At 48.1% G+C, this 26,289-nt stretch overlaps 1 protein-coding gene and 1 pseudogene across 4 annotated transcripts; one reads left to right on the top strand and one right to left on the bottom strand.

Annotated features, from left to right (window-relative positions):
• Positions 1-6,336: 6,336 nt before the first annotated feature.
• On the bottom strand, positions 6,337-11,804 carry LOC105826509 (annotated as a pseudogene).
• A 720-nt stretch (positions 11,805-12,524) lies between these two features.
• Positions 12,525-23,662, top strand: TMEM171 (transmembrane protein 171). Of its 4 annotated transcripts, none has more exons than XM_012664471.1 (4): positions 12,525-12,571; positions 16,282-16,990; positions 21,051-21,192; positions 23,433-23,662. In XM_012664471.1, exons 2-4 carry the CDS (start codon positions 16,351-16,353, stop codon positions 23,623-23,625), a joined length of 975 nt encoding a protein of 324 aa, XP_012519925.1. In that variant the 5' UTR covers positions 12,525-12,571; positions 16,282-16,350; the 3' UTR covers positions 23,626-23,662. The 4 variants fall into 4 exon arrangements, with proteins under 4 accessions (XP_012519925.1, XP_012519926.1, XP_012519922.1 ...); XM_012664472.1 differs by lacking the exon at positions 12,525-12,571 and adding an exon at positions 13,713-13,838 and having other exon boundaries at positions 23,436-23,662; XM_012664468.1 differs by lacking the exon at positions 12,525-12,571 and adding an exon at positions 13,713-13,838.
• Positions 23,663-26,289: the final 2,627 nt, after the last annotated feature.

Genomic DNA, 26,289 nt, shown 5'->3' with positions numbered 1-26,289 from the left:
TGTAAAATGAGTGTCTTGTAAACAGCATATAGTTGGATCATGTTTTTAAAAAAATCTATTCTGCCAATCTCTGTCTTTTGATTACAGAGTTTAGTCCATTTACATTTAAAGTAATTATTGATAAGGAGGGACTTCTGTTGTTTTCCTATTTGTTTTCTATGTGCCTTATAGCTTTTTTGTCCCTCATTTCCTGCAGTACTATCTTCTTTTGTGCTTAGTTTTTGTTTTTCTTAATAGAACAGTTTAAATTCCTTTCTCATTTCCTCTAGTGTATATTCTATAACTATTTTCTTTGTGGTTACTATGGGGATTGCATTTACTATCCTAAAGTTATAACTCTCTAATTTGAATTTATATCAGTTTAACTTCAGTAATACGCAAAAACTCTGCTCCTTTACAGCTCTATCTCCAGCCCTTTCAGTTGTTGTCACAAATCACATCTTTATACATTGTGTACCCAAAACCATAAATATAATAATTCTTTTAAATGCATTAGTCTCATAAATTATCTAGAAAACAAAATGTGGATTTATAAACCAAAGTTATAAGAAAACATAGTTGTTTTTAAAAATGTATTAGTCTCTTGAATCATGTAGAATATAAAAAGTGAATGTAACAACTATTGTTACATCACTACTAGCTTTTATAATTTCTCATGTATTTACCTTTGTTGAGATATCTATTTCTTTAAATGGCTTCAAGTTACCGTCTAGTGCCCTTTCATTTCACCTTGCAGGATTCCTTGAAACATTTCTTGCAGGACAAGTCTAGTGATAACAAGCTCTCTCAGCTTTTGTTTATCTGGCAATGTCTTAATTTCTCCCTCATTTTTGAAGGACAGTTTTGCTGGATATGGGCTCTTGGTTGATAGTTTTTTTTCTTTAGTACTTTGAATATATTGGCCCACTGCCTTCTGGCCTCTAGTTTCTGATTAAAAAATCTGCTGATAATCTTATCAAGGATCACCTGTATGTGATGAGTCACTTCTTTTGCTGCTTTCAAGATTTTTCCTTTGTCTTTGTCTTTCAAAAGTTTGATTATATGTCTCAGTGTGGGTCTTTTTGAGTTCATCTGACTTGGAGTTTATTAAGCTTCTTGAATGTTTAAATGCATGTCTTTCAACAAATTTGGGAAGTTTTCAGACATTATTTCTTCAAATATTATCACTGTCCCTTTCTATTTTCTCCTTCTGAGACTCCCACAGTGTGCATGCTGGTCTCTGTGATGGTGTCCCACAGGTCCTGTAGGTTCTGTTCATTATTCTTTAATCTTTTTTCTTTCTGTTCCTCAGACTTTATAATTTCCATTGTCCTATTTTTATTTTTATTTTTATTTTTTTTTTGAGACATAGTCTCACTCTTTTGCCTGGGCTAGAGTGCCGTGGGCGTCAGCCTAGCTCACAGCAACCTCAAACTCCTGGGCTCAAGCAATCCTTCTGCCTCAGCCTCCCAAGTAGCTGGGACTACAGGCATGCGCCACCATGTCCAGCTAATTTTTTTTTCTATATATTTTTAGTTGTCCGATTAATTTCTTTCTGTTTTTAGTAGAGACGGGGTCTCGCTCTTGCTCAGGCTGGTTTTGAACTCCTGAGCTCAAACAATCCGCCCGCCTCCGCCTCCCAGAGTGCTAGGATTACAGGCGTGAGCCACCGCGCCTGGCCCCATTGTCCTATTTTTAAATTCAGTGATTCTTTCTTTTGCCTGCTCAAATCTGGTTTTGAATCCCTCTAGTGAATTTTTCATTTTATTTATTGTACTTTTCAGGTCCAGAATTTCTTTTTGGTTTCCTGTTGGGTTTTCTCTTTGTTGATACTTGTATTCTGTCCATACATTGTTTTCTTGACTTTCTCTACGTTTTCCTTTAATTCTTTCAGCACCTTTACACAAATTTATTTTGCTTTTGTCTACTATATCTGCCAGCAGGTCTATTTCAGGAACAGTTCCCTATACTTTTTTCCTTCCCGGGGTGGGGAACCTACAGCCTTGGAGCCACATGTGGCTTTCTGGATCATTGAGTGTAGCCTTTTGACTGAATCCAAATTTTACAGAACAAATCAACTCTGGAAATCAGATTCTCTTCCTTCCCTAGGATTTTCTGGCTTTTGTTGTTTTTTGTTTGTTTGTTTGTTTGTTTTATTGTAGGTTGTCTCTGCCAAAGATCAGACTGAGGTGTAGATTTAAGGTCTTCTCAGGGCTTTTCTGAGTCTTTCCCTGGGCATGCACAAATTTTCCCCAAAAATGCAATTGTTTTTGGATGTCCTAGTCTTTAATGTCTGGCTCATAAAAGAGGAGAAAGAGAAAAATGAAGAGGGAGAAAGAGGGCATCGGCCCTTCAAATGGGGAGAGGGTGCAACAACAATGGCCAGCTTCCTCTTCCTCTGCAACTCTACGATCAGAAGTAGCAATCAGCGATCATGGCACAGATCCTTGATATTTGGAGGACAGGGGCTTTTTTGCCCACCTTGGCTCCTGCAAGCTCTCCAGGAGGGCATGTACAGCTGCCTGACACAAGGCTGGGGGGTGGTGGATGAGTAGCCGCTACTGTGCTAAGAGCTAAAATTGGCTGAAATTAACTGCAATTTACTGTCCAACCCTTCCACTGGAAGTTTTAATCCTTCAGTTCTAAAATAGTTACACAAATAGATTCTGCTGGTCTAACTATTATCTAGATTCCTAGTACTTTCTACTTCATCACTTTCCCAGATCCATCCTATTCCCTTTTAAAGTTCCAGGAATTAGTGCAGGAGCAAGCAAACTACAGCCAAGTGGCCAAATCTGGCTGCCTCCTGTTTTTGTATGGCCAGTGAACCAAGAATCACTTTACACTTTAAATGGTTGAAAAAAATTAAAAGAATAATATTTTGTGACATGTGCAAATTATATGAGATTAAAATTTTACTGCCTGTAAGTAAAGTTTTTTTTTTTTTTTTTTTTTTGAGACAGAGTCTCGCTTTGTTGCCTGAGCTAGAGTGAGTGCCGTGGCGTCAGCCTAGTTCACAGCAACCTCAAACTCCTAGGCTCAAGCAATCCTTCTGCCTCAGCCTCCCGAGTAGCTGGGACTACAGACATGCGCCACCATGCCCGGCTAATTTTTTCTATATATATATATTTTTAGTTGTCCAGATCATTTCTTTCTATTTTTTAGTAGAGATGGGGGTCTCGCTCTTGCTCAGGCTGGTCTCGAACTCCTGACCTTGAGCGATCCACCCATCTCGGCCTCCCAGAGTGCTAGGATTACAGGCGTGAGCCACCGCGCCCAGCCTGTAAGTAAAGTTTTATTGGATCATAGCCTTGCTCCTTTGTTGATATATTGTCTATGTTTAAGGCTGCTTTCCAGCTGTGACAGCAGAGTTGAGAAGTTGTGATGAGAGATCAAATGACTAAAAGATCTGCAGGGCCTAAAATACTTACTATCTGGCCCACTACAAAAAAAGTTTGCCAACACATGCTTTAAACCTTGCTGATAGATGGAGGTGGCTCTGATTTAGGCCTCTAGCAAGAAATATTTAGGGCCCTCAAGAAAACTCATCACAAGTGAGGTGAGCCTAGAATGCTGACCTGGGTCCAATATGAGAGCAAGGTCATAGTTGAAGGGAGAACCAGCTTTGGCATAGTGGGAGGCTAAGACTTGAAGCCCCCTGACTCAGACTAGAAGCTGTTGTGCTTTAGGAACCAAGCACTTGGAGCAAACTAAAGAGCTGTAATCCTGGGACCCCAAGCCAGGGGCATGATAGGTGTAGCATGCTTGGCCAAGGGTTTACCCTTTTTGTTGTCTCCCTTTGCTGGACAGGCAAAGATCAGGGCCATCGGGGGTGTCACCTAAACAGGGGAAAGGACTCACTGGACTTTGGGACCACCTGCTGAAAATAGTCGTGTAGAAAGTGGGACTAGGAGCAAAACAGGATTAGGTTGCCAAGCATTATTGTAGGCCCACTTCAGTTTAGTGAACGCTGATTTATACAGATAGCAGTCAATTTTAGAGTTGGGTCTTTCACCAGTAGCACTCAGCTACTGAGGACAAGCTCAGAAAAGTGGGTAATGGCAGTATTACCAGATGGTGTGATGAAAAGGCACAAGCTTGGAAATTTGGGGTATCAGAAAAAGTAGTACCGACCTGATGGGCCATAGAACCTAAACAACACAACAAAGAAGGAATGAAAGAAGAAGTCAATTGGAAAAAGTGAAGGGTCAAGTTGGGCGTGAAGGACAGTTATAGCAGGAATAATGGGACAAGCAAGATGGAAGGAGATGCTCCAATTCCTGTCTTTCCAAAAGGAACTGTTTCAGGTAATCACTGGCCCTGGGTGCACTGGTGGGAGGTCTCAGCTGAGGTGGTTGGGAGAGGACAGATTTGGAGATGAGAAGACCTGGATGCCTGATGGGTCACTGTCTTAGTCTGCTCGTGTTGCTATAAAGGAGTAAATTATAAAGAAAAGAGGTTTATGTGGCTTACGGTTCTGCAAGGTGTACAAGAAGCACAGCACAAGCATCTACTTCTGATGGGGACTTAAGGCTGCTTCCACCCTTGGAGGAAGACAAAGGGGAGCAGGGGTGGGCAGAGATCACATGGCGAGACAGAGGGCAAGAGAGAGAGGAGGGAGGCGCCAGGCTCTTTATAACAACCAGCTCTCATGGGAACTAATAGAGCAAGAACTCACTCACCCCCTCCCAGGGAGGGCATTAATCTATTCATGAGGGATCTACCCCCAAAACCCAACACCTCCCATTAGGCCCCACCTCCCACACTGGGATCAAATTTCAACATGAGATTTTGAGGGTGAAGCATCCAAACTATAGCAGTCATCCACGTGGAGGTTAAAAGCATCATGCAGGATTAAAGCAGGATTGAAGTGGTAGAGACGTGAGCACCAGGTGCCCAAGCCTGAGCTGAATGGCAGGAGATCTGGGAAGCCAACGACAAGAGCGACAGGAAGGGCAGAGAGTGACACATGGTTTAAGCAGCAAAGGGTGGGGGAGAAGTGGTCTGAAAGGGATAATGAGTAACTATGCTTGTGGTAAGTGCCCTGAATGAAAAACACCAGGTACTCTGAAAATAACAAGGCAGCGTGGGGAGCCGGACTCAGCCGCGCTGGGGAAGTGGCATTTAATTAGAGATGTAAAGGATGAATGGGAGTTTGTTAGGCTGCCCTTGAACGACTCAAAACTGACACTGAATAACAGCTATAGCTACCTTCCAGGAAGAATGAACAGGGTGCAGGTGCAGAGCGCTCAGGTCCACTTCAGAGGGGAGAAGGGTGCTTCACCTCCAGGCTCCGAGCCAGGGGCAGGGCGAGGGAGGAGGTGCTCGCCCTGTCTGTGCACCTGCGCAACGGGGCTGCAGCAGTGCCCACTTCATAGGGCTGTTACAAAATGCAAAGAAATTAATGCATTTGCAAATCCCCAAAAACACATAGCAGGCTTTAGGTAGGGGTTGGCTATAATTATTATTATTTAAGAGAAAATATTTCCCCTGGAATTACATCCAAGGGAAAATTACAGCAGGTCTTTCTCTCTGTGCTCATTTAATCCTTTCAACACCTTATGAGGCGGGGTAAAAAGAAAAATCCCTGACGAGCAGTTTCCCCCTTCTTTCTGAATCAACACAGTCTCAAGCCCTGGCCTTACCTGCATTCTGTGGCTTCCACAAAGGACCTTTTGTTAAAATCTGGGGCATTTGGGAGGTGGCTTCCTGCCAAACTGCCTTTTAATTTATCAAAGACTGCCAGCTCTCAGGTGTTCAGAATCATACTGCTTAATTTTTTAGGCCAGAAGTTGCTTCGGGCGAAGCCAAAGGTTCAAGTGTGTGACTGTGAGGAGATGACCAGCCCCACTGGGAAGACCCCTGCCCACCAGCCCCCAGCCAGGTGGCATGTTCCCCACACACAGCAGCTTGGTACAGTCAGATGGCCGGGTTTCTGGGTCAGACCATTTTGAGAGCCTTCTCCAAGTGTCTCAGACCGGTTTCCACATCTGATCCTAAAATAGGTGAGTTACCCTGTAAGGAAGACATCAGAAGGATTCCACCAGCCCTGAACATCACCAACACGCTGTTTGAAGGAGATGGGAAATACAGCCAATCTTTCCTTACTTTTTTTCCTTTCTTTTTACGATTTCTTTCTTTTTATTACTTATTCCCATATTTATTTCGCCTCACTATATATTTAGAGCACTGTAAGCCAATGTGAATCCTTCTTGGAATCATGGCAATCAGGACGTGGAGGGGCCAGAACCAAGGGAGTCGAGATTGGGCCGATACTCCAGATGGGCCTGAGAGGTGTGAGACAGGTAGAACCCTGAACCCTGCCCACCGATTGGCTGGGGGATCACCCTTGCCAGCCTACACATGTCCCTCCAGGCACAGCAGCAGCAAGGCACATTCCAGAAGCTTTGGAGGCTGCAGACATCGGCAAAACAAAGGTAGCACCACAGAGCAGATAACACAGGGTGACCACTGGGACTGGCTGGTTTCCAAGATCATGTGATGCACACCTTCGAGCACCCTAGAAATGAGTGGGAGATGAGCCGCAGCCCAGGCGTTAGAAGCCAACAGAACCGCACGTTGCTCGGTGAGCATCCTGATCTCCCTCCTCGGCCGGCTCTTCCCAGTCTCTGTGCATTCGTCAGCTCGACCTTCCTGAAGGTCATGGGAGGAGCCTCAGGTGGAGGGAGGGAAGTTAGAGGGAAATACATTTTTTTTTTCATCTTTTAAAGTTGTGATTTATATTTTAACCTCAAACATATTATCAGTGCCTCAGATACAATTTAATCTTAAGTCTTTAAAGGCCCCCTGAAACAAAAGTGTATATATATTTTTAAACTTCCTTACTTTCTGGTAGTCCGTTTCCCCCCAGTCTCCAGTTTTCCCTGACTTAGAATCCACAAACTTCATGAGACCATTTGTGCTCATGGACTGAGGCCTCTCCAGAGGGAAGCCTAGGGCTTGGCTCCAGATGAGCTGTGCCAGTACACCCAGGGCCCGGGACACCCCGGACAAGACCGTGTAGTACTTCATCCTGTCATCCCATAGTCCTGGAGCAGCACCCCACCGTGAGCATCTACACTGGGCCAAGGATTCCTGGCCTTGCCCTGTTCTAAGAGGTTATTGGACACAATCTTGTATAGTTGAGCAACCAGCTTAAACATGGGGTCATTAGGCAGATGTTTCAGAGCAAACTCTCGCTGACAGGTGTATCGTGGCTCAGTCTTCCTTAGTACTGCATGACCACAGCCTGGAACAACCTGTCCTGAGTTGAGTGCATTCCAGATGTAGTCTCGAAACTTCTCATCCGATACCTGTTTGCCAGCTTCCTTCTGTAGTTGTGTTAGCCAAGCAAGCACTTCCTGATTTGCCAGTCCAGGTAGAGGCCCTGCCAGCCCGTTCATGGCTGCTGCAAAGGACAGGTAAGGGTCTGAAAGGGCACTGCCCACCAAGTGGCTGGTATGGGCACTCACACTGCTGTCCTCATGGTCACTGTGGATAGTGAGGTACAGGCGCACGAGCTCGGTGAACTCTGCATCAGTATAGCCTAACATGTTGGTGAACTTGTGGGACCAGGCCAGCTTAGAGTCAATGGCCCCAACACTGCTGCCCTCCTGGTAGAGATTCCAGTCACTCTTTGCTGCAACTCAAGGTAGCTTTGCAATCAGATCCGTAGAGTCTTCATAAATCAACTCCCAGTATTTGGTTCGGTTGATAGGCTCTGCACATGCTCGGGCAGAGTTACTTTCACCGTTGAGGGCTGTCATGGCTGCCCTGAGCTGAGACATGGGGTGTAGACTGGGGGGAAAGTTGTCCGGCATGGTGACCACATGGGAGGCAGAACTGCCCTCTTTGCTCACTCTTCTGAGAGCCAAGATACCTGTTCCTCTGTTGGGATCTGTTCACTTACCAGCAGCCAAAATAAGCCCTCAGGCAGGGGTCCTTTGCCACCCTTAGCGTTGAGCAGTAGTTTCTGGCATTCAGGGATACTAAATCCTTGGAAACGGACGCCCTCCTCAGCATCAAGGACTGATGTGTCATACACCAGTCCCTTCATGCTTCTCATGCCACCATACATTGTGTTCACAGTGATTTGGCCCACCACCGTCTTGCCATGTTGCTGCCTGAAGCTCTGAATTCTGGCCTGCTCCTTAGGTATTAGGTCAGCCCATATGTCTTTCACATCCACGGAGGAAGCACTGGCATACCAGGCAGCAGGAACAACATAGGATGCATTCTTGGCTCAGTGCCTGAAGCCATGGTGGGCGAACTCCAGGATGTGGTAGGGAGGGAAGGAGGCGCGAGAGCTGGGCAGGAACAGGAGCCGTCGCCACTGCGTCAAAGGCCACTCCAACCAGTGGACAAGGTTGAAAAGAGGCGGCTCAGGGAGAACGAGAAATAGATTTATTGATGGCCCTCCACGTGCCAGAGATTTACTCTGCACACAAGACACCATTTGAGGTAGGTCTGCTTGTTCCCATGTTACAGATGAGGACACTGAGGCACAGAAAAGAGGTTTGCTTGTCCGAGGTCACACAGCTAACCAGTGGAAAAGCCAGGATCTAGACTCAGTTTGATTCATCCCCTTTTTACATGCTCGGGAGAAATAATTCATTCTTTGGGATCCGGTCAGCAGTAGTTGTTTGATGGAGCAACACGAGACGCCAGGAGAGCACTGGTTTCCCCAGAGCCCTTAGGGTCAACATGCTGGTCTCCCTAGCCTGCTGCCCAGGTGCTGCAGCCACCGTGAGGGGGTCTCTCTCCCTCAGCGGCAGTACAGAGGCATCCCCCATCAGGCCCTGTGTACTCCAGGCAAATTCTTACTCTTCCCGAAACAACTCCTTGCATTCCACACCCCGGGCTCAGGCTAGCAGCACTCAGGCTGAGCTGTTATTAACTGTGCAAAATCAATGGCCATCCTAGGCCACAGAATGACTCTGCAAAAGATTAGCCTTTGCACTGGCGGTCAGCTAAGGGGCCCAATCTAGACCCTCAAGCTTGCCAAGTCAGTCAACACCCGCTGTCTCCCCAACATGTCTCTCAGAGCCCTGGGTCTAAATCCAACATAGGTGTTGGGGAGGAGGAAAATGCCCCAGGGCATCGGCAGCACCTGTTGCTCGATTTTATAGCTGGTTGGGGCCCGGCTGGGTTCAGAGGAGTCACTGGGAGTCCTGGAAGTATTTGTTGAAACATGGACCCAGGGCCAAGCACTTGAGAGCAAATTCCTGTAAACAGCAGGGTCTTAGAAAACATCAGGAATTGGAAGAGGGGAACACATGCTTCTGGGTGCTGGGGTTAATTTGGGGCAGAACCAGAGAGAGATCAAAAGAGAAAGGAGAACTAGAGGCTGGCAGAATTGACTGATTGCTTGTCTTTCTGCAGTCTTGTGAATTCTGAAAAATGGAGACACTGAACTCTGCAAGCCAATCCACACCACTTGCCCTGGGGAGAAACATGTGGCCTGTCTTGCTGCAGTGAAGGATATGTGCTCCTTAGGGCACTCCTCCGGGAACCCCTGCACTGGTGGAAACTCATTCCTCTGAGCCGCACTGGCTGCCCTCTGCCCCCCAGAAATATCTGAAATCTGCACAGTGGTTGTGTGTTTGGAGCGCTCAGTAGGAGTGATTGTCACAAGTCTGGTATAGCGCGTGTAAGCTCTTCCAGAGAGGGCACCCAGCTTCCTTGATTTTGTAATAAGTGTTGCTGTCAGACCACAAGAAAGTATTCCTTCCAGAACTCCTGAACTCCAGGCCTGCTGAGTCGATTGCCTATTCAGCTTCCCCACTCGGACGTCTACTGGACAAAGTTAACGTGCCCCAGTTGAACACTGAGGCTTCCCCTTCAAACCTATCCCAGCCCTGGGTTTTCCCATCTTGCTCAGTGCCAGAGCCATCCTTCCACTTGCTCAGGCCGCAAACGTGGGAGTCGAAACCAGTATCTAGCCCATGGAAAGTCACACTGACTCCATCTTCAAGACACAACCAGAATCTTGTCACATTCATCACCTTCAAACACAAGCCACAGACCTCTCCTGGGTTGTTATCACAGCCTGCTAACTGGCCTTCTCCCTTCCACCCTTCCTCCTTCTTGGGCTATTTTCTCCACAGCAGCCACCAATTTCTTCTTAAAAATAACTCAGATCACATTGTATCAGCTCAAAAACCATTCAGAGGCTTCCCACACACTCAAAGTACTTATAATGGCCTATGAGGGCCTATATAACCTGGTGCACTTGGCCATGTGCATGCCTTTCCTCTCTGACCGCCTCTCCTGCTCTCCTCCCTGCTTACTGGCTCCAGCTCTTCTTTGAACACGCAAATATGCGCACTCCCACCCCAGGGCCTTTGCACTTGCTGTTGCCTCTGCCTGAGGCACTCCTCCCTTCTTCCCCCAAATATCACAAAATATATTCACAAACTCATTGACATTCCTTCCCACAAGAGATGGAACCTATCCCCTCACCTTGACTTTGTGACTCATTCTAAGGAATAGAAGAAAGAGAAGTGAGGGTGTGGTGTTCCACAGATTAGTCACAAAAGGCACTGCAGCTTCCCCCATTTGGGGGAGTGATCTCTCTTGGATCACTCCGGCGAGGGGAAGCCAGTGTCATGAGCCATCCAGACAGCTCTGTGGAGGAGTCCTCATGGTGAGAAACTGAGGCCTCCTGCCAAGAGTCGTGTGAGTGGGGCACCTGGAAGCAGATCCTCCAGCCCCAGTCCAGCCTTCAGATGACTGCAGCCCTGGCCAACTGCTTACTGCAGCTTCCTGAAAGACCCTGAGCCAGAAGCACCCAGCCAAGCCACCCCCAGGTTCCTGGCCCTCAGAAACTGTGGAAGACAATACATCTTTGTTGTTTTGAGGTAATCTAGTATACGATAATAGATAATTGATACGCTTGCTTCCGCATTCCCTTCAAGCTTCTGCTACAACATCACCTTCCCAGAGATCCTTTCCCTAACTCCCCTATTTAAATTGGAATCTCCCAGGACTCCCCAGTTCCCTTCTGTGACATATTGTTCTCCATGGCACTTAATGACCTTCTACTACTCTGTATAATTGACATATTTTATTGTCTCTCTCCTTAGTAAAATAAGTTCCATGAGGGAAAAGGATTTTGTCTGTTTCATCGGTACACAGTGAGCACTCAATAAGTATTTGCTGAATGAATGAATGAATGAATGCATGCCTTACTTTATCCCTCTATATTCACTGATAGAGTTCAAGGCTCATCCGGTTTTTAATCTGGTTCTGATGCTATTTTTCTAAGGCTTCTGTCTGGGCTTATCTTTTTTTACTACCACGCAGGCTGGGAAAGACTGCTTGGTTGTAGATAGTGGCAAGGCCACCCTGCTTGTTTCCTAAGACTGGGTCTGCTACGAAGATAGGCACCTCGAAGGCTGGTAGGTATGGCTTTCATACTTGACCGACGATCAGTTTCCAAGGAGTTTAATTTAGTCAAATGGGCTCCAAAAGACACAAACAGTCCAAGCAGCAGATCTCCCAAGTGAAGGCTAATCTGATTGTCCTTGGTGCCAGGACATTCAAGACTGTCATGGGTGGTAAGCCCTCAGTCATGTGGCACCAGAGGGGCAGCTGTGTCAACAGGCCCCTTGCAGGTCTGTAGACGACATGGCCAGAGATTGAGTTTCAATGAGGGAGAAGGGAAGAATGAGTAGGGAAAGGAAATGGAAACCCTCAGCTGCTGCTCACATACACTGAAGAGCTGTTAGCAGGCCTGTGTCAGAGGGGACAAATCCTACAGTGAGGGCCCGAGTTCTTAGAAAGCCGGCGCCTGCCTTTGTTGCGCAATCGCCGCTGTTGGTCATCTGCTCATTAGCTGGACATAGTGGGTGCCCTTGCCGGAAGGAGTATATCTTGACACTTTGACCAGGAAGGACAGCTCCACCCCAGGCACAGACTACTACAATGCCTGTATTGTTATAGCGATCTATACAGATCCTTGCCTGGCGTCACAAAGCCACGTAATAAAAAGGTGTTTTCTGAGTTCACAACATCGTCTGTCCTCTGGGTGACAGGTGTACTTGCGGAGGAACACCGAATGGTGGGGACATTTGGCTCAGGCCCTTGCCCCACATCAACCAGCTGCAGAGGTCCCTTTACTTTTTTGGGCCTCAGTTTCCTCAACTGACAAATGACTGTTTTTCTAAGTCTCCTGCCCCCTTCTGGTTCCAGCCTTCTCTGAGCTGCTGGAGACAGACAGGCTGTTTGTAAGGTGCCGAACCTGGCACAGCGCAAGCGGTGGTGAGTGTTAGTATCATTCAGTACAGTAATAAACAGGGTCCTTAGTTATGACAGGTTCACGGAGGTCAGGGCGCCCCGGCTCTGAGAAAGTCTACATTTGGCCACCCAGGGAAGTGCCCCACCAAATTCCAACGGCTGAAACTTGTCCCGCCTAGCGCCCTTGTGAACCTGGACCTCACCCACCCCACCCCTCCAGCCCTAAAGCCCAGGCGACCGCCCTGCCCTCTTTGCTGTCCTCTGACCCCTTCGAGTCTTCTCCCCTCTGGTAATGAGCGGAGGCTAAGCTGTACTGTACTCTCAGTGGGAGCCACCGGGAATGACTAGCTGTCAGGTAAGTAAAGTGCTTGCATTTTAGAAAGGTTACTCCCAGGGCCTTAACTCTAGATAGGGTTTCAGACTGGGTGGACCGGAAGCTAGGGAGGCACAGGTGGGGAAGTCCCCAGGGCTCAGGGCGCCCCTGTGCTTGGGCGGAGAGCCCTTGACTCACTTTCCACAGAGCGCTGACCTCTAGTGTGGCACAGTTCGATCCGAGTCACATGTCACGGGGCAGGTTACAAATAGTGCTGGGATTAGCAAACCCATCTCGAAACTCCCGGTTCAAGGGCCGGGAAAGTTACCAGTTTAATTCCGGTAGATCATTAGCGGTGGAGAACTAGGAAGGGGGTTCTATGGCAAAGGAGGGCTGTGTGCATACATGTGAGTGCGGAAGGGACACAACTGGCCCCGCATCAGGCTTGCGAGTGTCTGCTGCAGTCTCGGAGCTAGGACCTCGGGTCTGAATGGCTTGGGTGTGGAGGACTCTTGTCTCACATTCTAATGGGGCGCACATTTCTGTGACTTAGTGTTTCCACAACCTGTTGGATGGGGAGCTCGCAGCGAGGCATTTCATCCAGTGACCCCAGTCAAGGTCTCTGGAGCAGCAGGAGAGCCACACGGCCACTGGGTGTACTTACCCCAGACCTTGCGGTGGCCTAGAGCGTGGCGACGGGACGCGCGACCCTATTCTGCCTGGGTCGCGACCGCGCCGGAAAGGGGGCCAGGCGCTTTCTCCTTTGCACCTTCCCCCGCCGCTTTCTCACGACCCTCCGGGATTCTGGGCCCCGGGCCTGTTAGGGGAGCTGCTCCCCTCCCCGCTGCCTGGATCTCGACCGGCGCAGCGCGCAGTCCGGGCAGCCAGGGGGAGAATTTCAACTCGCTGGCTCCCAGCGTGGCCTGCGGGCCAGGGAGGCGCTGAGGGTGCCCATCTCCCCCGGATTCCTTGCGTGCACGGTCACGGGCGCGGAGGCGGCCAAGTCCCCAGCCCTGGGCCCCGAAGCCGCCCCTGGCTCTCCGCTCCAGCGCCGACACGCCTCCGCCCTCGGTGGCGGCCAGCGCCCGCCGGCCGGCCGGCCCTGTCCTGCCCCGGCCGCGCTCCCGCCCGGCACCGCCTCCCTCTCTAAGTCGGGTGGCGGCCCGCCCTCCGCGCCTGGGCCGCGGGCGGGAGCGTGCGGGGCGGCCGGCGCAGCGGAGGCCGCGTGCGGAGGCGGACGGCGCGCCCAGCGGGCGCCCACAGCAGCTGCCCCGGCGGGCGCCGCCGCGCGCTCAGGATCCAGCCCCAGGTAAGCGGCTCGGGCCCGCGGCGCCTGCCTCTGAGGCGGCGGGTCGGGCGCTGCGCTTTGCCCGCCGGGTTTGGTGCCGGGCACCACGGCAGCGCGGAGACAGCGAGGACCCGCGCCGACCCTGCGCCCCGGGAGCCGCGCGCCGAGCCACTCGGGGATGTTGGTTGCGCTCGGGCTCCCCCAAACCCACAAATCTATTTCCCATAAAAGACACTGGCTGGCTGGGAGCGGTGCGTCGCGTCTGTAATCCCAGCACTTTCAGAGGCTGAGGCGGGAGGAACGCTTGAGGCTAAGGAGTTCGAAGCCAGCTTGGGCACCATAGTGTGACCCTCCCCTCGCCTCTACCAGAAATTAAAAGACTAGCGGGGCGTGATAGTGCGCGCCTGTAGTGCCAGCTACTCAGGAGGATTGCCTGAGCTCAGGAGTTTGAGGCTACAGTGAGCTATGATCCCGCTGTTGCACTCTACCCTGGGCGACAGAGTGAGACCCTATCTCCAAAGAAAAAGGACATTTGCCCCTCTTTGCCTCGCTCCCCAAACTCAGCAGAGCTTTGGACGTGGGGAGGTGGTGCTGTTGATTTGGAAATGTCTTTTGAAAAATGGATAGGAGTGTTGGGGAGGGGAATTTGGCTTTGGGGAAATCAAGTTTGAGTTGGTATTTAGAAAAGGTTTAGTTATCTGTGAGTATAGATGTCTCTGTATCCATTTGTGAGTGCATCTGTGGGGAAGGGGGATCTCAACAGACTACCCACCCACTATTTTGGATCAGGGATAAACACTAAACCAGGTGCTCAGTACACTAGACCACAGAAAAGAAGCTACAAATCCAGTTTTGGGCTTCTTCTATTTACTGGTCTTTGGGAATTTGCCGTAAAACAATCGAAGCCTTGTGACTCACTGCAAAGTTGACTATACCAGGAATACAAGAAATTCCTGCTTGGACTTTGTAGCCGAGGATCATCCTTCTCTCCCTATCTCTGAAACCAGAAAAAGAGATTAAAAATTGTTTTTAAATTAGTGCAATGCTTTCTTTCAGTATTTTGTCTCAGCTTAAATGCAACTTCATAAAGTATACTTTTTGCACGGTTGAAATGAAAGCTTATCTCCCTACCATATTTCCTCTTTTCTCCAACTTCTGATTCTATCGTACTTTTTCCTGGGAAAGTACTTCCTTGTGTAAGATTAGCTGTTTGCTTTCTTTACCTAAGCTGACCTTCCCTTGATGTGATTTTGGTTTGTCAAGATGGTCTTGGCCTTAGAGCCTCAGTCTTGATTTCCTATATGTGACCATGGATGTGAGTGGCTCAGAATAATTTTAAAGTTTTCTTTCCTTGGGCAAGTGAAAATGGTCTTCACAAATTTGTATTGTGCACTTTGGTTTGGCTTTGGAGTTCCCCTACTTAAAGGGTCCACGTAAAATATCCCATTCACTGGAGTAAACCAAGATAACGGGACAATAAAATTAGCTCTGTGTAAACTAGACCAATCTTTAAGAACTGCTTGTATATTGAATATATAATATCCTTGAAGTGCAGGCCTTTTGTGATTTTGTGGAAGATGCTTTTTGATTTGATTCTATTATACTATTCTTTCAAAGTTAAGTTTTGTTGGTGTTTAGTGCTTTGTAACTGGTGATGTTATTGGCTGCTTATTTTTAACGGAATCTAAACCTCTTGGTGGAAGTGGGTGACACTGTGGAGGAGGGAGAGTGAGAGGCCACCTGATTTAGGGTACTTGTTCACCTTGGAGACAGGGCTCCACTAGACCTGCTGTGCCAGACTTTCCAGGGTCTTCCAAGATCAAGCAACTGGGCCACCAGTGTGTGCTTGTTGAGAACCCAAGAACCACATTTTGGTAGAATTAACATTTAAAACCCACTGTGTTCCTCAACTGCCTTCCCATTCCATTGAAATTGCTGGACTTGGATCTTTTAGTGGCTATAGCCTTAGAATAAAACATGAAATGGAAAGTTGCTGTAGTCTAAGACAGGAAATGGAAAGTTAGTTATTGAACAAAAATTTACCGACCTGGAAATGCTCAGAGCAGCTGTGAAGAAAAGTGGGGCATCAGTAAATCAGAAATAAGCCCTGTGGTTCTTCCTGCATTCCCCCATGTTTTTGCCTGGGGCAGTGAGTTTGTACGACTCAGAACAGGAAAAGCCACACCCAGTTAATTTTGTTGTTTTGTATTTAAAGATACTCCAGATGCATGGTAATTGAATTTCTTCTTTTTTCAGTATCTTCATAAAATTACATATTCAGGAGTTTCTGAATGCCAGTTCTTCTGACTCATAAACCAACTCATTGTTCTATGGTGTGTCAGTCGCATGGAGTCGTGGCCTTATGACTTCATCCTGCTGTGATTTCTGAAATGTTCAGCAAAAGAACAGGGCAGTCCAGGAACACCTGTACTCACTGTAATTTGGTGTTTGGTTATGTTTGCAGAGGTGCTGAGATCTCGGAGGGAAGGAGAGACATCCCCTCTGCCCCGGGAAAGGGGCCTCTCTTCTGGCCATGTCTCCTGCAGCTGCTGCTGAGCCGGATGGGGACCAGCAAGACAGGCTTGTCAGCAAGCTCATTTTCTTCTTCTTTGTCTTTGGCGCCATCCTGTTGTGTGTGGGGGTCCTGCTCTCCATCTTTGGGTTCCAGGCCTGCCAATATGAGCCCCTGCCACACTGCAGCATGGTGCTGAAGGTCGCGGGGCCCGCATGTGCTGTGGTTGGGCTTGGGGCTGTGATCCTGGCTCGTTCCCGGGCACGACTTCAGCTCCGTGAGGGGCAGCGGCGAGGCCACCACACAGACCCTGACCGAGCCTTCATCTGTGGGGAGAGCCGCCAGTTTGCCCAGTGCCTCATCTTCGGGTTTCTGTTCTTGACGAGCGGCATGCTCATCAGCGTGCTGGGCATCTGGGTCCCTGGATGCCGCTCAGACTGGGCGCAGGAGCCACTGAACGACACAGACTCTGCCGACGTGGAGCCCCAGATCTGTGGCTTCCTTTCTCTGCAGATCATGGGGCCCTTGACTGTGCTCGTGGGATTGTGTTTCTTCGTAGTTGCCCACGTCAAGAAGAGAAACAACCTGAATGCTGGCCAGGATGCTCCTGAAAGCGAAGAGGGACAGACCCAGAGCACAGAGCCTGTCCAGGTCACTGTAGGTGCGTGGCTGTTGTTCTTGTCCTTGCTGCTATCACAGTGGCTTTGCATCACGGCTTCACTGGGCCGCCCTTGGGTCTGGTCTAGATTCATTTCCTCTCCCTCACAACCAGGAATCCTTGTTCTCATCATTTCCCCCTAGCAACTTTGTATTCACTGGGACATTAAGTAGTGACCTTGGCTGAGGTCACAGAGCAAGTTAGGAGAAAAGTGAGAACCATGAGATCAGCCTTGGAGCCTTCTGTCACCTTAGGGACTCACTAAGTGACCCTGTTTCCCTTGCTATTCTCACACCAAAACCATATAGCACTTTTAGCTGTGGGACACTTGGGTTCTCCTCCTTGGCTGTCCTTGGCAAGTCCTTAACCTCTCCTGCCTTAGTTTATGCCCCTATAAAATGAGCAGGGCATTTAGCAGATCCCTCCAGCACTGACATTCCATGATTCTGAGTCTGTCCCGAGTCCTCCAGGCTTCAGGCATTTGAGGGGCTTCAGTGCTGTTTCTGCATCGTCCTTTATTTTCTGTGACTTCATCCTTGACTGCAGGGTTGAGGCAAAGCTTGGAAGCAGTGGCGTAGACTGAGATGGAATGTGACAGCACCTGTCACTTCTTCCTCCCATGGAATGCCTGGAGATTCCTTTTGGGTCTCCCGTTTCCAAAGAAGAGATGGAGTAGGATTTCCCAGAGCCAACCCCCACAGAACAATATCAGAAGCTTTGGCTCAGCTTCCCACAGCCACGGACAAACCCCATCACTGCTCATTTGGAAATCACTTTTTTTCCAGTCTCCTACTTTTGAAAGGGCAAAGCTCTGAAGCCATGGCATTTAAATGCCTAGGTAAACAGGACCGCATCACAGAGACTGTGGTAGGCACCAAGAGGGAGAGTGACAAGTGGGATGTGTCTCGTGTTTGCAGCTGTCTGCTGGAACCAGCAGGATTTGCTGACTGCAGGGTGCAGGGAAGTAACCAGGCTGCTGGCCTCGCGTGGCCCCAGCCTTGGAGAGGAAGGGCAGATGGATTTATAGCCATTCCTTATGCTGAGCCATGGATGATGCTTCTGGTTTACTTATTTGTGCACTTCTATATTTATGGCGGCAAAACAAATATTAATTATGTATTAATAATCACTAACACTTACATAGGGTCTATTCATGTGCCAAATACCTGTCTAAGTGCTTTGTCATAGACTCTTAAAAGGCCCCCTAGGAGAAATTCATTCACACCTACAGCAACCCAAGGAGGCAGATAGTCTTAGTGTCTCCATGTTAGGTGTGAAGAAACTGAAGCACCGAGATAGCAAATGACTTGGCCAAGGCCATCAACTAGCAAGTGGCAGAGCAGGGTCCAAACCCAGGTGGGTGGGCCCCTGTACAGTGTAGCCCTTGCATAGCACCCTCCCCAGGACACTTGGGTGCAATCCCGTTTCATCCTTCACCAAGTGTTCTCAGGAATTGCTGCAGGAGAAGAGGGCTCACCCAATGTTACAGATGTTCTCAGCCCTTTTGGGGAACACAGTGGGTACAAGCAAACACATTGATTGAATGCTCCTATTCCTCCACTCAGATGGGAACATTTTGCAATGTGCTCTTTGGGCCTGCTAGCAGGGGAGTTTCTGGTGGCTGGAGTCGGGCTGGTGGCAGGGAGCAGAGCCGCTGGTGCTGCTCCTGGGCATCCTTGTCCTGAAGTTGGCACTGCAGAGTTGAAAATCTCTTCCACTTAACCCCTTAAGCTCCATCGAATCTGTGAAAATCTGGCATCTTACCTGCTTGTTTTTGTCTCCTTTGATATTGTGGGATAGGGTTTATGCTCTCCTCCTTGTGGGCACACTCAGTGCTAGAGCCCGGATATACAAGCAGGCATATGAGACAGCCCTCCCTTGAGGGGTGTGTGTGCTGTTGACTCACAGAGGACATCAAGTTCCAAAGGACAAGTGAAAGGGAACTCCCAGGGAGAGGCTTCTTTGCAGGGACAGCAGATGGCAAGGTAGGGGAGGTCAGCTGATTGGGCAAGGGATGGAGAGGCTTGGAGATAACAGGGTTGCTCTGGGCTTTTCCTTGTTTATTTTTGCAAGGTGATTGGCCTGCCCTAGAGGCTCTCTTCACATATCCTTTATTCTACAATGTGTAATTAACGTGAACACTCAACCTTGATGCCTCTGACCTACCAAGACCTTCTAAAAAATTAAATGAGAATCCCAAGATAACCATTATGCTTTCTCAAGTTTAGATTAGCGAGATATATGTATTCTCCTTGCAGAAGGACAGATGGAGCTAATGCGTTTTCTGAAAGGCTAAATTCCCTCTGAGGAAGTGATTGAGACCATTGTGGAGGGTGGAGCCACTGGCCAGGCTGCCAGTTGGGGTGTGTCTTGATCAGGCAAATAAGTATCTTTGGCTGGTGGCTGATGTGTTAAGAGCTGAGAGCGTTTGCTCTGTGCTCCACACTGTATTAACCACAGGACACAAATCGTCCCATCTAGGCCTTCTACCTGTTCTCTGCTGCAGGTACCACACGGCCTGCAGTTTACAGCTGTGGTGGCTGAGGCTAAGGGAGGTCTCCTGCCTTGTTCAGGGCCACGCTGGGTTAGAAATTGGCAAATGGAACCCCTATTGCTTTAAAGAATCTTGTGCCAACCTACGCAGGCATCGGACGTGCCGCCGGCGTGAGCCAGTCCCCTCCCTACAGGGAAGCCGAGGCCTCTCTGCTCCTTCATTTTTCCTGAACTGTCATTTGGTGTTGCCAGCTTGTCCTCAGAGCCCCAGTAGTGGAGCTGCCACACGTCTACAATGTTCTGGGCAAGCCGTGTGGTGCAGTTTGTATTAGAATTTGAATACAAGTTAGAGTTGCATCTGGTCCCTAGTTTCTCCTCCTCAGAGCACGGGATGTGCTCTGCAGTGAATAGTGGCAACAGCAATACGAAAAACAAACTTTCCTTTGAGTCTGACCTTCCTCTGTACAGCTTGGGTGAAATCTGGTCGATAACAATGACAGGCTGCAGCATGGCTTATTGTCATTTGTTCAGAGGCTGAAAGTACATTTGGAGAAGTCGGCACTTTACCCAACAGCTACCTTGTGATGAATTAAAATTGTGGATTGAAAATGAGAAAAGCTCTATCCGTAGTAGACATCCCAGAGAAGGGAGCTTGTTAGGAAACACTTCACAGAGGTGCTTCGGCTCAGGCTTGCTGTGACATAGAGGCCCACCTCCACGCTGCGGTGGGGAGTACGCTGCACTCTGAAATATAGGCCCCTTACAAAAATTATGGTAAGATATATGTAGCATAAAATCGACCATTTTAACCATTTTTATTTATTTATTATTTCATTTTATTTTTGACTATTACAAATATTTATTTAACAAAAAGTTTAATATGAAAATGTACATGACCTGATTTTGACATCATAGTAAAACAGGCCCTTTGGAGAGGGGACTTGGATTTCTCTGCTGAACAGCCATGATTTATACTCGTCCCAACTTCTAACATGATGACACTATTTCCTCGTGTCACCACCATTTCTGGATTGTTCTGTTGCCCACTAGTTGCCGTCTCCACACATGCATCTATCACACGATTCGTACAGGGATCAAATCCCCACAATACTCCTTGGACATGTCTGCCACCGTTCAATTGCAGTGATAACTTCTTGTCCGTAAATGTTTTCAACTCGGGAGGGTGAGCTTTGCTCATGGTATCTCCTCCGCGGAATCGGAGACGACCAGCATTTTAACCATTTTTAAAGGTACAATCCGGTGGCACTGAATACATCCATGGTATTGTGCAGTCGTCCTCACTATCAGTGTCCAGAGCTTCGTCCCTCATCCCAAACAGAAGCTCCACACCCATTAAGCAGCAGTTCCCCACCCAGCCCCTGGCGACCTAGTCTCTGTACTTCTCTGGCTCTATGAATTTAATGGGCCCACTTTTTAATCCTGGAGTTAGCAGCAGGTGTTTTGACCTTTTCTATAGATAGGCCAAACATAGAATTTGTTTCTTATGCTCTTGCTAATTTGCTTCTGTTTATTACCCACTTGTCCTCAACTAAACGTTGTGTTTCCTTAGGTGATTCGGTGATCATATTTCCACCCCCTCCACCACCATACTTTCCTGAGTCTTCGGCTGCTGCAGTACCTGGAAGTCCTGGGGCTCATGGTTTGCTTCTGAACGAAAATCCACCTTCATATTACAGTATTTTTAACCACGGGTAAGACTTTCCGTTTGAACTCCAAGAGTAGGCGTGCTTAACCTTGCCAGGCCTGTGCCTGGATTCGGGCTGAACTAGCTGTAAGGCTGTGGCACGAGAATAAATGTGTGCGTGTGAGTATGTCTTTTGCTGATGTTACGTCACAACTATTGCCTTGATATTAACAATATCTTTCAGGAAACTTTTGGGCAGCACATAAGTTAAAAACGATAAAAGTGGTTATTATTCTGGATTAATGTGAAGCCTTCTCCAGGCATCTTTATCTGCTCCCAGCAGGGGTGACGCTCAGAGTGTTTAACAAGCCATGGGTCGGGCTGAGTGCTGGAGCCCAGGCAGGAGGCCCCTGCGCCCCTGGGCTTTACCCTGTAGGTCACGGGGAGGTGCGAGGAGGTGCGGAAGGGTTTCAGTGTTCTGACAGCAGCGCTCGGGCTGACTGCGCCCTGACCTGACCCAGCTGGGCCTCTCCCTCAATATTCTGTTGTTCTCTGTGCCTCAGAGAGCATAAGATCCACACCCACCCCACGCAGAAGGCAGCGAGGCTGCCTCTAATGGGACAGGCTGGGGCACCAGGAGCCTGGGACCGCGGATGCTGGTGTGAGAGGGGTCTGGAGAGGAGGATGGCATCGAGGGAGAGGCGGAGATGATGATTTCCAGGGCCAGCCACAGGGACAGTGGAGAGGTCCCCACTGAGGGGAGGAAGGAGATGAGCTCGTTTTGGCAGGGAGGTGGTGGCTGGCTGGCGGTGGAGGGACAGCAGGATGTGGGCCTGGGAGGCAGACTGGACAGGGCTAGGTCTTGGGAGAGAGAGGAGGTGCTGGAGATGGGGCCGCAGAGGTTGCTGAAACCAGAGGACAAGGAGTCAGAGACCTGTGGGACACCCACGGGAGGGAAGGTGTGCTAGGAAGGGGTCCCGGGGAGTGCCAGGGAGGGAGGGGCTCTGCAGACCCCGGAGATGGCAGCATGCTTAGGAAGCAGGGCTGGAACAGGCTCTGGTGGCACCTTCCAGAATGGGGAGCCAGGGTGTAGGAAGGGAGGGAAGGACTGCTGGGAATTGTCATGGGGCTGAGTGGGAGGGGTGGGCAGGACCCGGGCAGATCTGCTTTCTAGACAATGAGAAGTGGGTTTTTGAGCAGTGAGAAGTGGGGCCCGAAGGGCGTGACCGTTTTGGGGATGGGCCCCACCTTACTGTCCTTTGTGTTTAAGGCACACCCTGGGGAGTCACAATCTCCCTCCCCCCACTGCCCTGAAGGAGCAGCTGTGGGCCCTGCAGGGGGTCTGGGGAGACACCTGCCTTTCCCCTGGGGCCTAGAGGGAATTTGTCTAGAGATCCTTTTTCCACAAAATGGGGGACAGATTGTCTGATGAGACAGGGAAAGAGGTGGCTGCCAAGGACAGAGGTTTTTGAGCTTGACAGTGAGTAGCGAGCTACAGATGGATCCAGGGAGGTGAATGCAGGAGTTGCCCTCTATGGAGAAACGGCAGCTTAGGGCTGGACATTTGTAGAGTTCTAATAATGAATTTTTGTATGTTTTTCCTCTAATGAAGAACTTCCCCGAACCATAAAATCAATGTCTGGTAATTTAAAATAAACTGCTGCCGCTGCTGTGATTTCTGTGTTCCGGATCTGGCTTTTCTTGCTTTGCTTCACGTTATTCTCATAACCACTGTAGGAGGAAAGCACTGTTATCACCCCCATTTTATAGATAAGGAAACTGAGACCTACAGAGGTGCAATAACTTGCCCAGGATCACACAACTGGAAGGCAGCAGAGTGGAATTCCAGTGCAGGTCGTGAGTGCATGTCATTAACCAGTGTGCCTTCTTGTCTCCCTTCACGCTTTTGGCTTAATGTTTTCATTTTCTGTATGCTTAAATTTGTCTACCTTATGTTAGCCGTCCCAGAAGACAAAATAGCAGAGAACAGTAACTGTGTGTGCACACGCGTGCACATGCGTGGTTTGGATGGCAGCTATACATTTGTACTCAATGTCTTTTCAATGACAAGGGGAATGACAACAGGAGTGAGACTGTCTTAATGTCACAATCAGTTCTAAGAAAAGTAAGAGATGAGGAATCAAAACGATGTATAAAGAGTAGAGTATGGAAGAGACACCTTCTTACTCCTTAGATCCTTGCGTATGCTCTTAAATGCGGGTAATTAAACATTTAAAAAGAACCTAGTACCAAAGAGGTGCCACTGTTTTGTCCCCTCCCCTTCATGTTCTCTCTCCTTCTCTTTAGCAGCACCCCGCCTCCCGAGAGCCTGGGCACGGAGAGAGGTCTCGAATCTGTATATACCATCTCTGGGCCTAGTTCGTCCTCTGCGACCTCACACTCGCCACCTCTGTCATCTGAATCACCTCCTAGATATGAAGAGAAAGACAACACCACAGCCACGTCCTTGTCTCCGTCTTTCGAGCCTCCCCCGCCATGAGCTATGATTCCAGTTCAGTTTTATATATAATGGATCACTATTTTATTTAATTTCTTTTTTAATAAAAAATACCATAGTAGTTTGGCTGTGTTCTGATTTTCCTGGTACAGCAAGGGTCACAGACCTTCCGAGCTGGATTCCAGCTGTTAGTGCTTCAGGCCATGGGAGAGGCAAAGTGACTACAGGCCCGGTAACATGGTAACATGGCCGTCTCCTTTACAGCTACAACTGTGGGAGGTAGCTGGGATTATTCTTATTGACGGGTAAAGGAGCAAAGGCTCAGAGAGGCTAATGAACTTTTTCAAGGTCACATAGCTTCTAAATGCAGAGCTTGGTTTTTGAACCCATCTAGCTGGTTTCCGAAGGGCAAGCTCCTGTCACCACCCCGTGCTGTCAAAGGCCAACAAGAAGCAATTGTTAATGTTTAGCTTGGTTCATTCTGTCTCCAGAGTTAGTTGCTTCTGGAGCAGAGAAACGAGATTACTCTCTTAACTTCTTCATTATTTGTTCTCCCTTTCCTCTCTCTCTCCTCTTCCTTTCTCCTCCTCCCACTCCCCCTCTCTTTCTTCTTTCTTTTTGAAAGAAGATAATTAGGGAGCCTCTATGCTGGGGCAGTAATGAGCATAGTGACGCCCTGGAGTCTCTGTATAGTGAAATTTCTTGGCAAAAATTTTCCTGGGACACTTTGGTAACTACATTCCCCTGGAGAGGCCCAGGGAGGCTTTTCCTTTCTGTCCGGTGATGTAGCGGTACAATACTCTGAACCATCGACTTTTTATTCTTGTGAGGATGCTGCTGATCAAAACCTTTTGTATAGGTGGGTAATATATATTTATTTAATTCTAGATATAGACCTTAGGGAATAATGAGTAAATATTAATATTTCTACCTAGGAGAGACTGATCTTTAGAATATGAAATCTGTAGTAATATAGCATTTTTTTGGTAACAAAATTTGATAAAACAAAAATGTGAATTTTTTTTTTTTTTTTGAGGCAGAGTTTCACTCTATTGCCCAGGCTAGAGTGCTGTGGCATTAGCCTAGCTCACAGCAACCTCAAACTCCTGGGCTCAAGCGATCCTTCTGCCTCAGCCTCCTGAGTAGCTGGGATTACAGGCATGCACCACCATGCCCAGTAGATTTTTTCTATATATATTTTCAGTTATCCAACTAATTTCTTTCTATATTTTTTTTTAGTAGAGACAGGGTCTCACTCTTGCTCAGGCTGGTCTCGAATTCCTGAGCTCAAACAATCCTCCTGCATCAGCCTCCCAGAGTGCTAGGATTACAGGTGCGAGCCACTGTGCCAGGCCTAAAAATGTGAACTTTTAATGCCTTTTATACCAGCCATACTCCCCGCTCCCCAAATCAGTAGATTCCAGCATTTAAGTGCCTGAAGCAGAGCTGAAGGGCATCCGTGTTCCAACAGTTTGACCGAAGTAATGACTGATCTCATGTACCACGCCACTGCGATAAATCAGGTGTGGCGGTCTGTACCAGCAGTACTAATCTATTTTTAAATTGGACGTTTATTGGGTTGAACTGCTCTTAAAAGTCTGCTTTTTTTCCCTCCTGGAAGGTTAATTATTCACGTTTTAAATAGAACAAAGGGTAGATTATCATCATTTCCTTCTGCTGTTATTTGTTTAAAATGATGAAGCTGAAACTTCCAGGTAGAATTACTCTTAAACATTTACAAGTTTTCATATATAATCAAGAAGCTTTATAATGGCTCAACGTTGAAGTCCGTGACTTGGTGTTTTACCTTTATATGCTAATAAACGTACAGAAGCAGTTAGAAATGCTCAGGAGTAAGTTCGAGCTGGTTATGGAAGCCTGTTCCGCCTCCACCAGTCCTTCATGGCACTCAGCAAACCGGGGCTGCAGCTACAGTCCATAAACTTCCACACAATGAAAGGGTAAAAGTGTGAGGATGTTTACCATGGGGCCGAAATCACATGTGGCAGAGCTGGGGCACATCATTTGCTCACAGTAAGATGTGTTCTGTGCCTGTCAATGTGCTGGCAGAGGATGGCAGCTTCTGGAAACGCACTGTGAGTTGTGCTTTTTCTTAAGATGTGTTAACTTTATTTTCTTATTTAGGTAAAAAGTTGCATTATAAAACTGTTTTAGAGCAAACAAATCAGTGGCATTTAGCCACTGAGCACATTCACAATGTTGTACGAACCACCACCTCTATTTGATTCTAAAACACTTCCATAACCCCACGCTCATGAAGCAGTCACTCTCCATCCTTCTCTGCCTTCTGCCCCTGACCTACCCCCTCCCCCTGGCAACCACCAATCTGCTTTTTTGTTTCTATGGCTTTTACCCAGACTGGGTATTTCATGCGAGTGGGATCATACCATATGTGACCTTCTGTGTCTGGCTTCTTTTGTTTCACATATTTTCAAGGTTTATCTGTGTTGTAGCATATATCAGTACTTCATTCCTTTTTATGGCCAAGTAATACTCCATTGTATGTATGTATCACAGTTTGTTTATTCATTCATCCTTTGATGGACATTTGGGTTGTGTTTACCTTTTGGCTGTTATGAATAGCGTAGCTATGAATAGTCATGTGCAAGTATTTGTCGGGGTGTCCGTTTTCAACTCTAGCAGTGGAATTGCTGGATCCTATGCTAGCTTGAGGTTTCAGAGGAA

Source organism: Propithecus coquereli, unplaced genomic scaffold, assembly GCF_000956105.1.
Source record: "Propithecus coquereli isolate 6110/MARCELLA unplaced genomic scaffold, Pcoq_1.0 Scaffold9, whole genome shotgun sequence".
In the NCBI taxonomy this organism is placed as follows: Eukaryota; Metazoa; Chordata; class Mammalia; order Primates; family Indriidae; genus Propithecus; species Propithecus coquereli.
The sequence above is the reverse complement of the archived record's forward strand: the minus strand, read 5'-3'. Positions and strand labels throughout refer to the sequence as shown.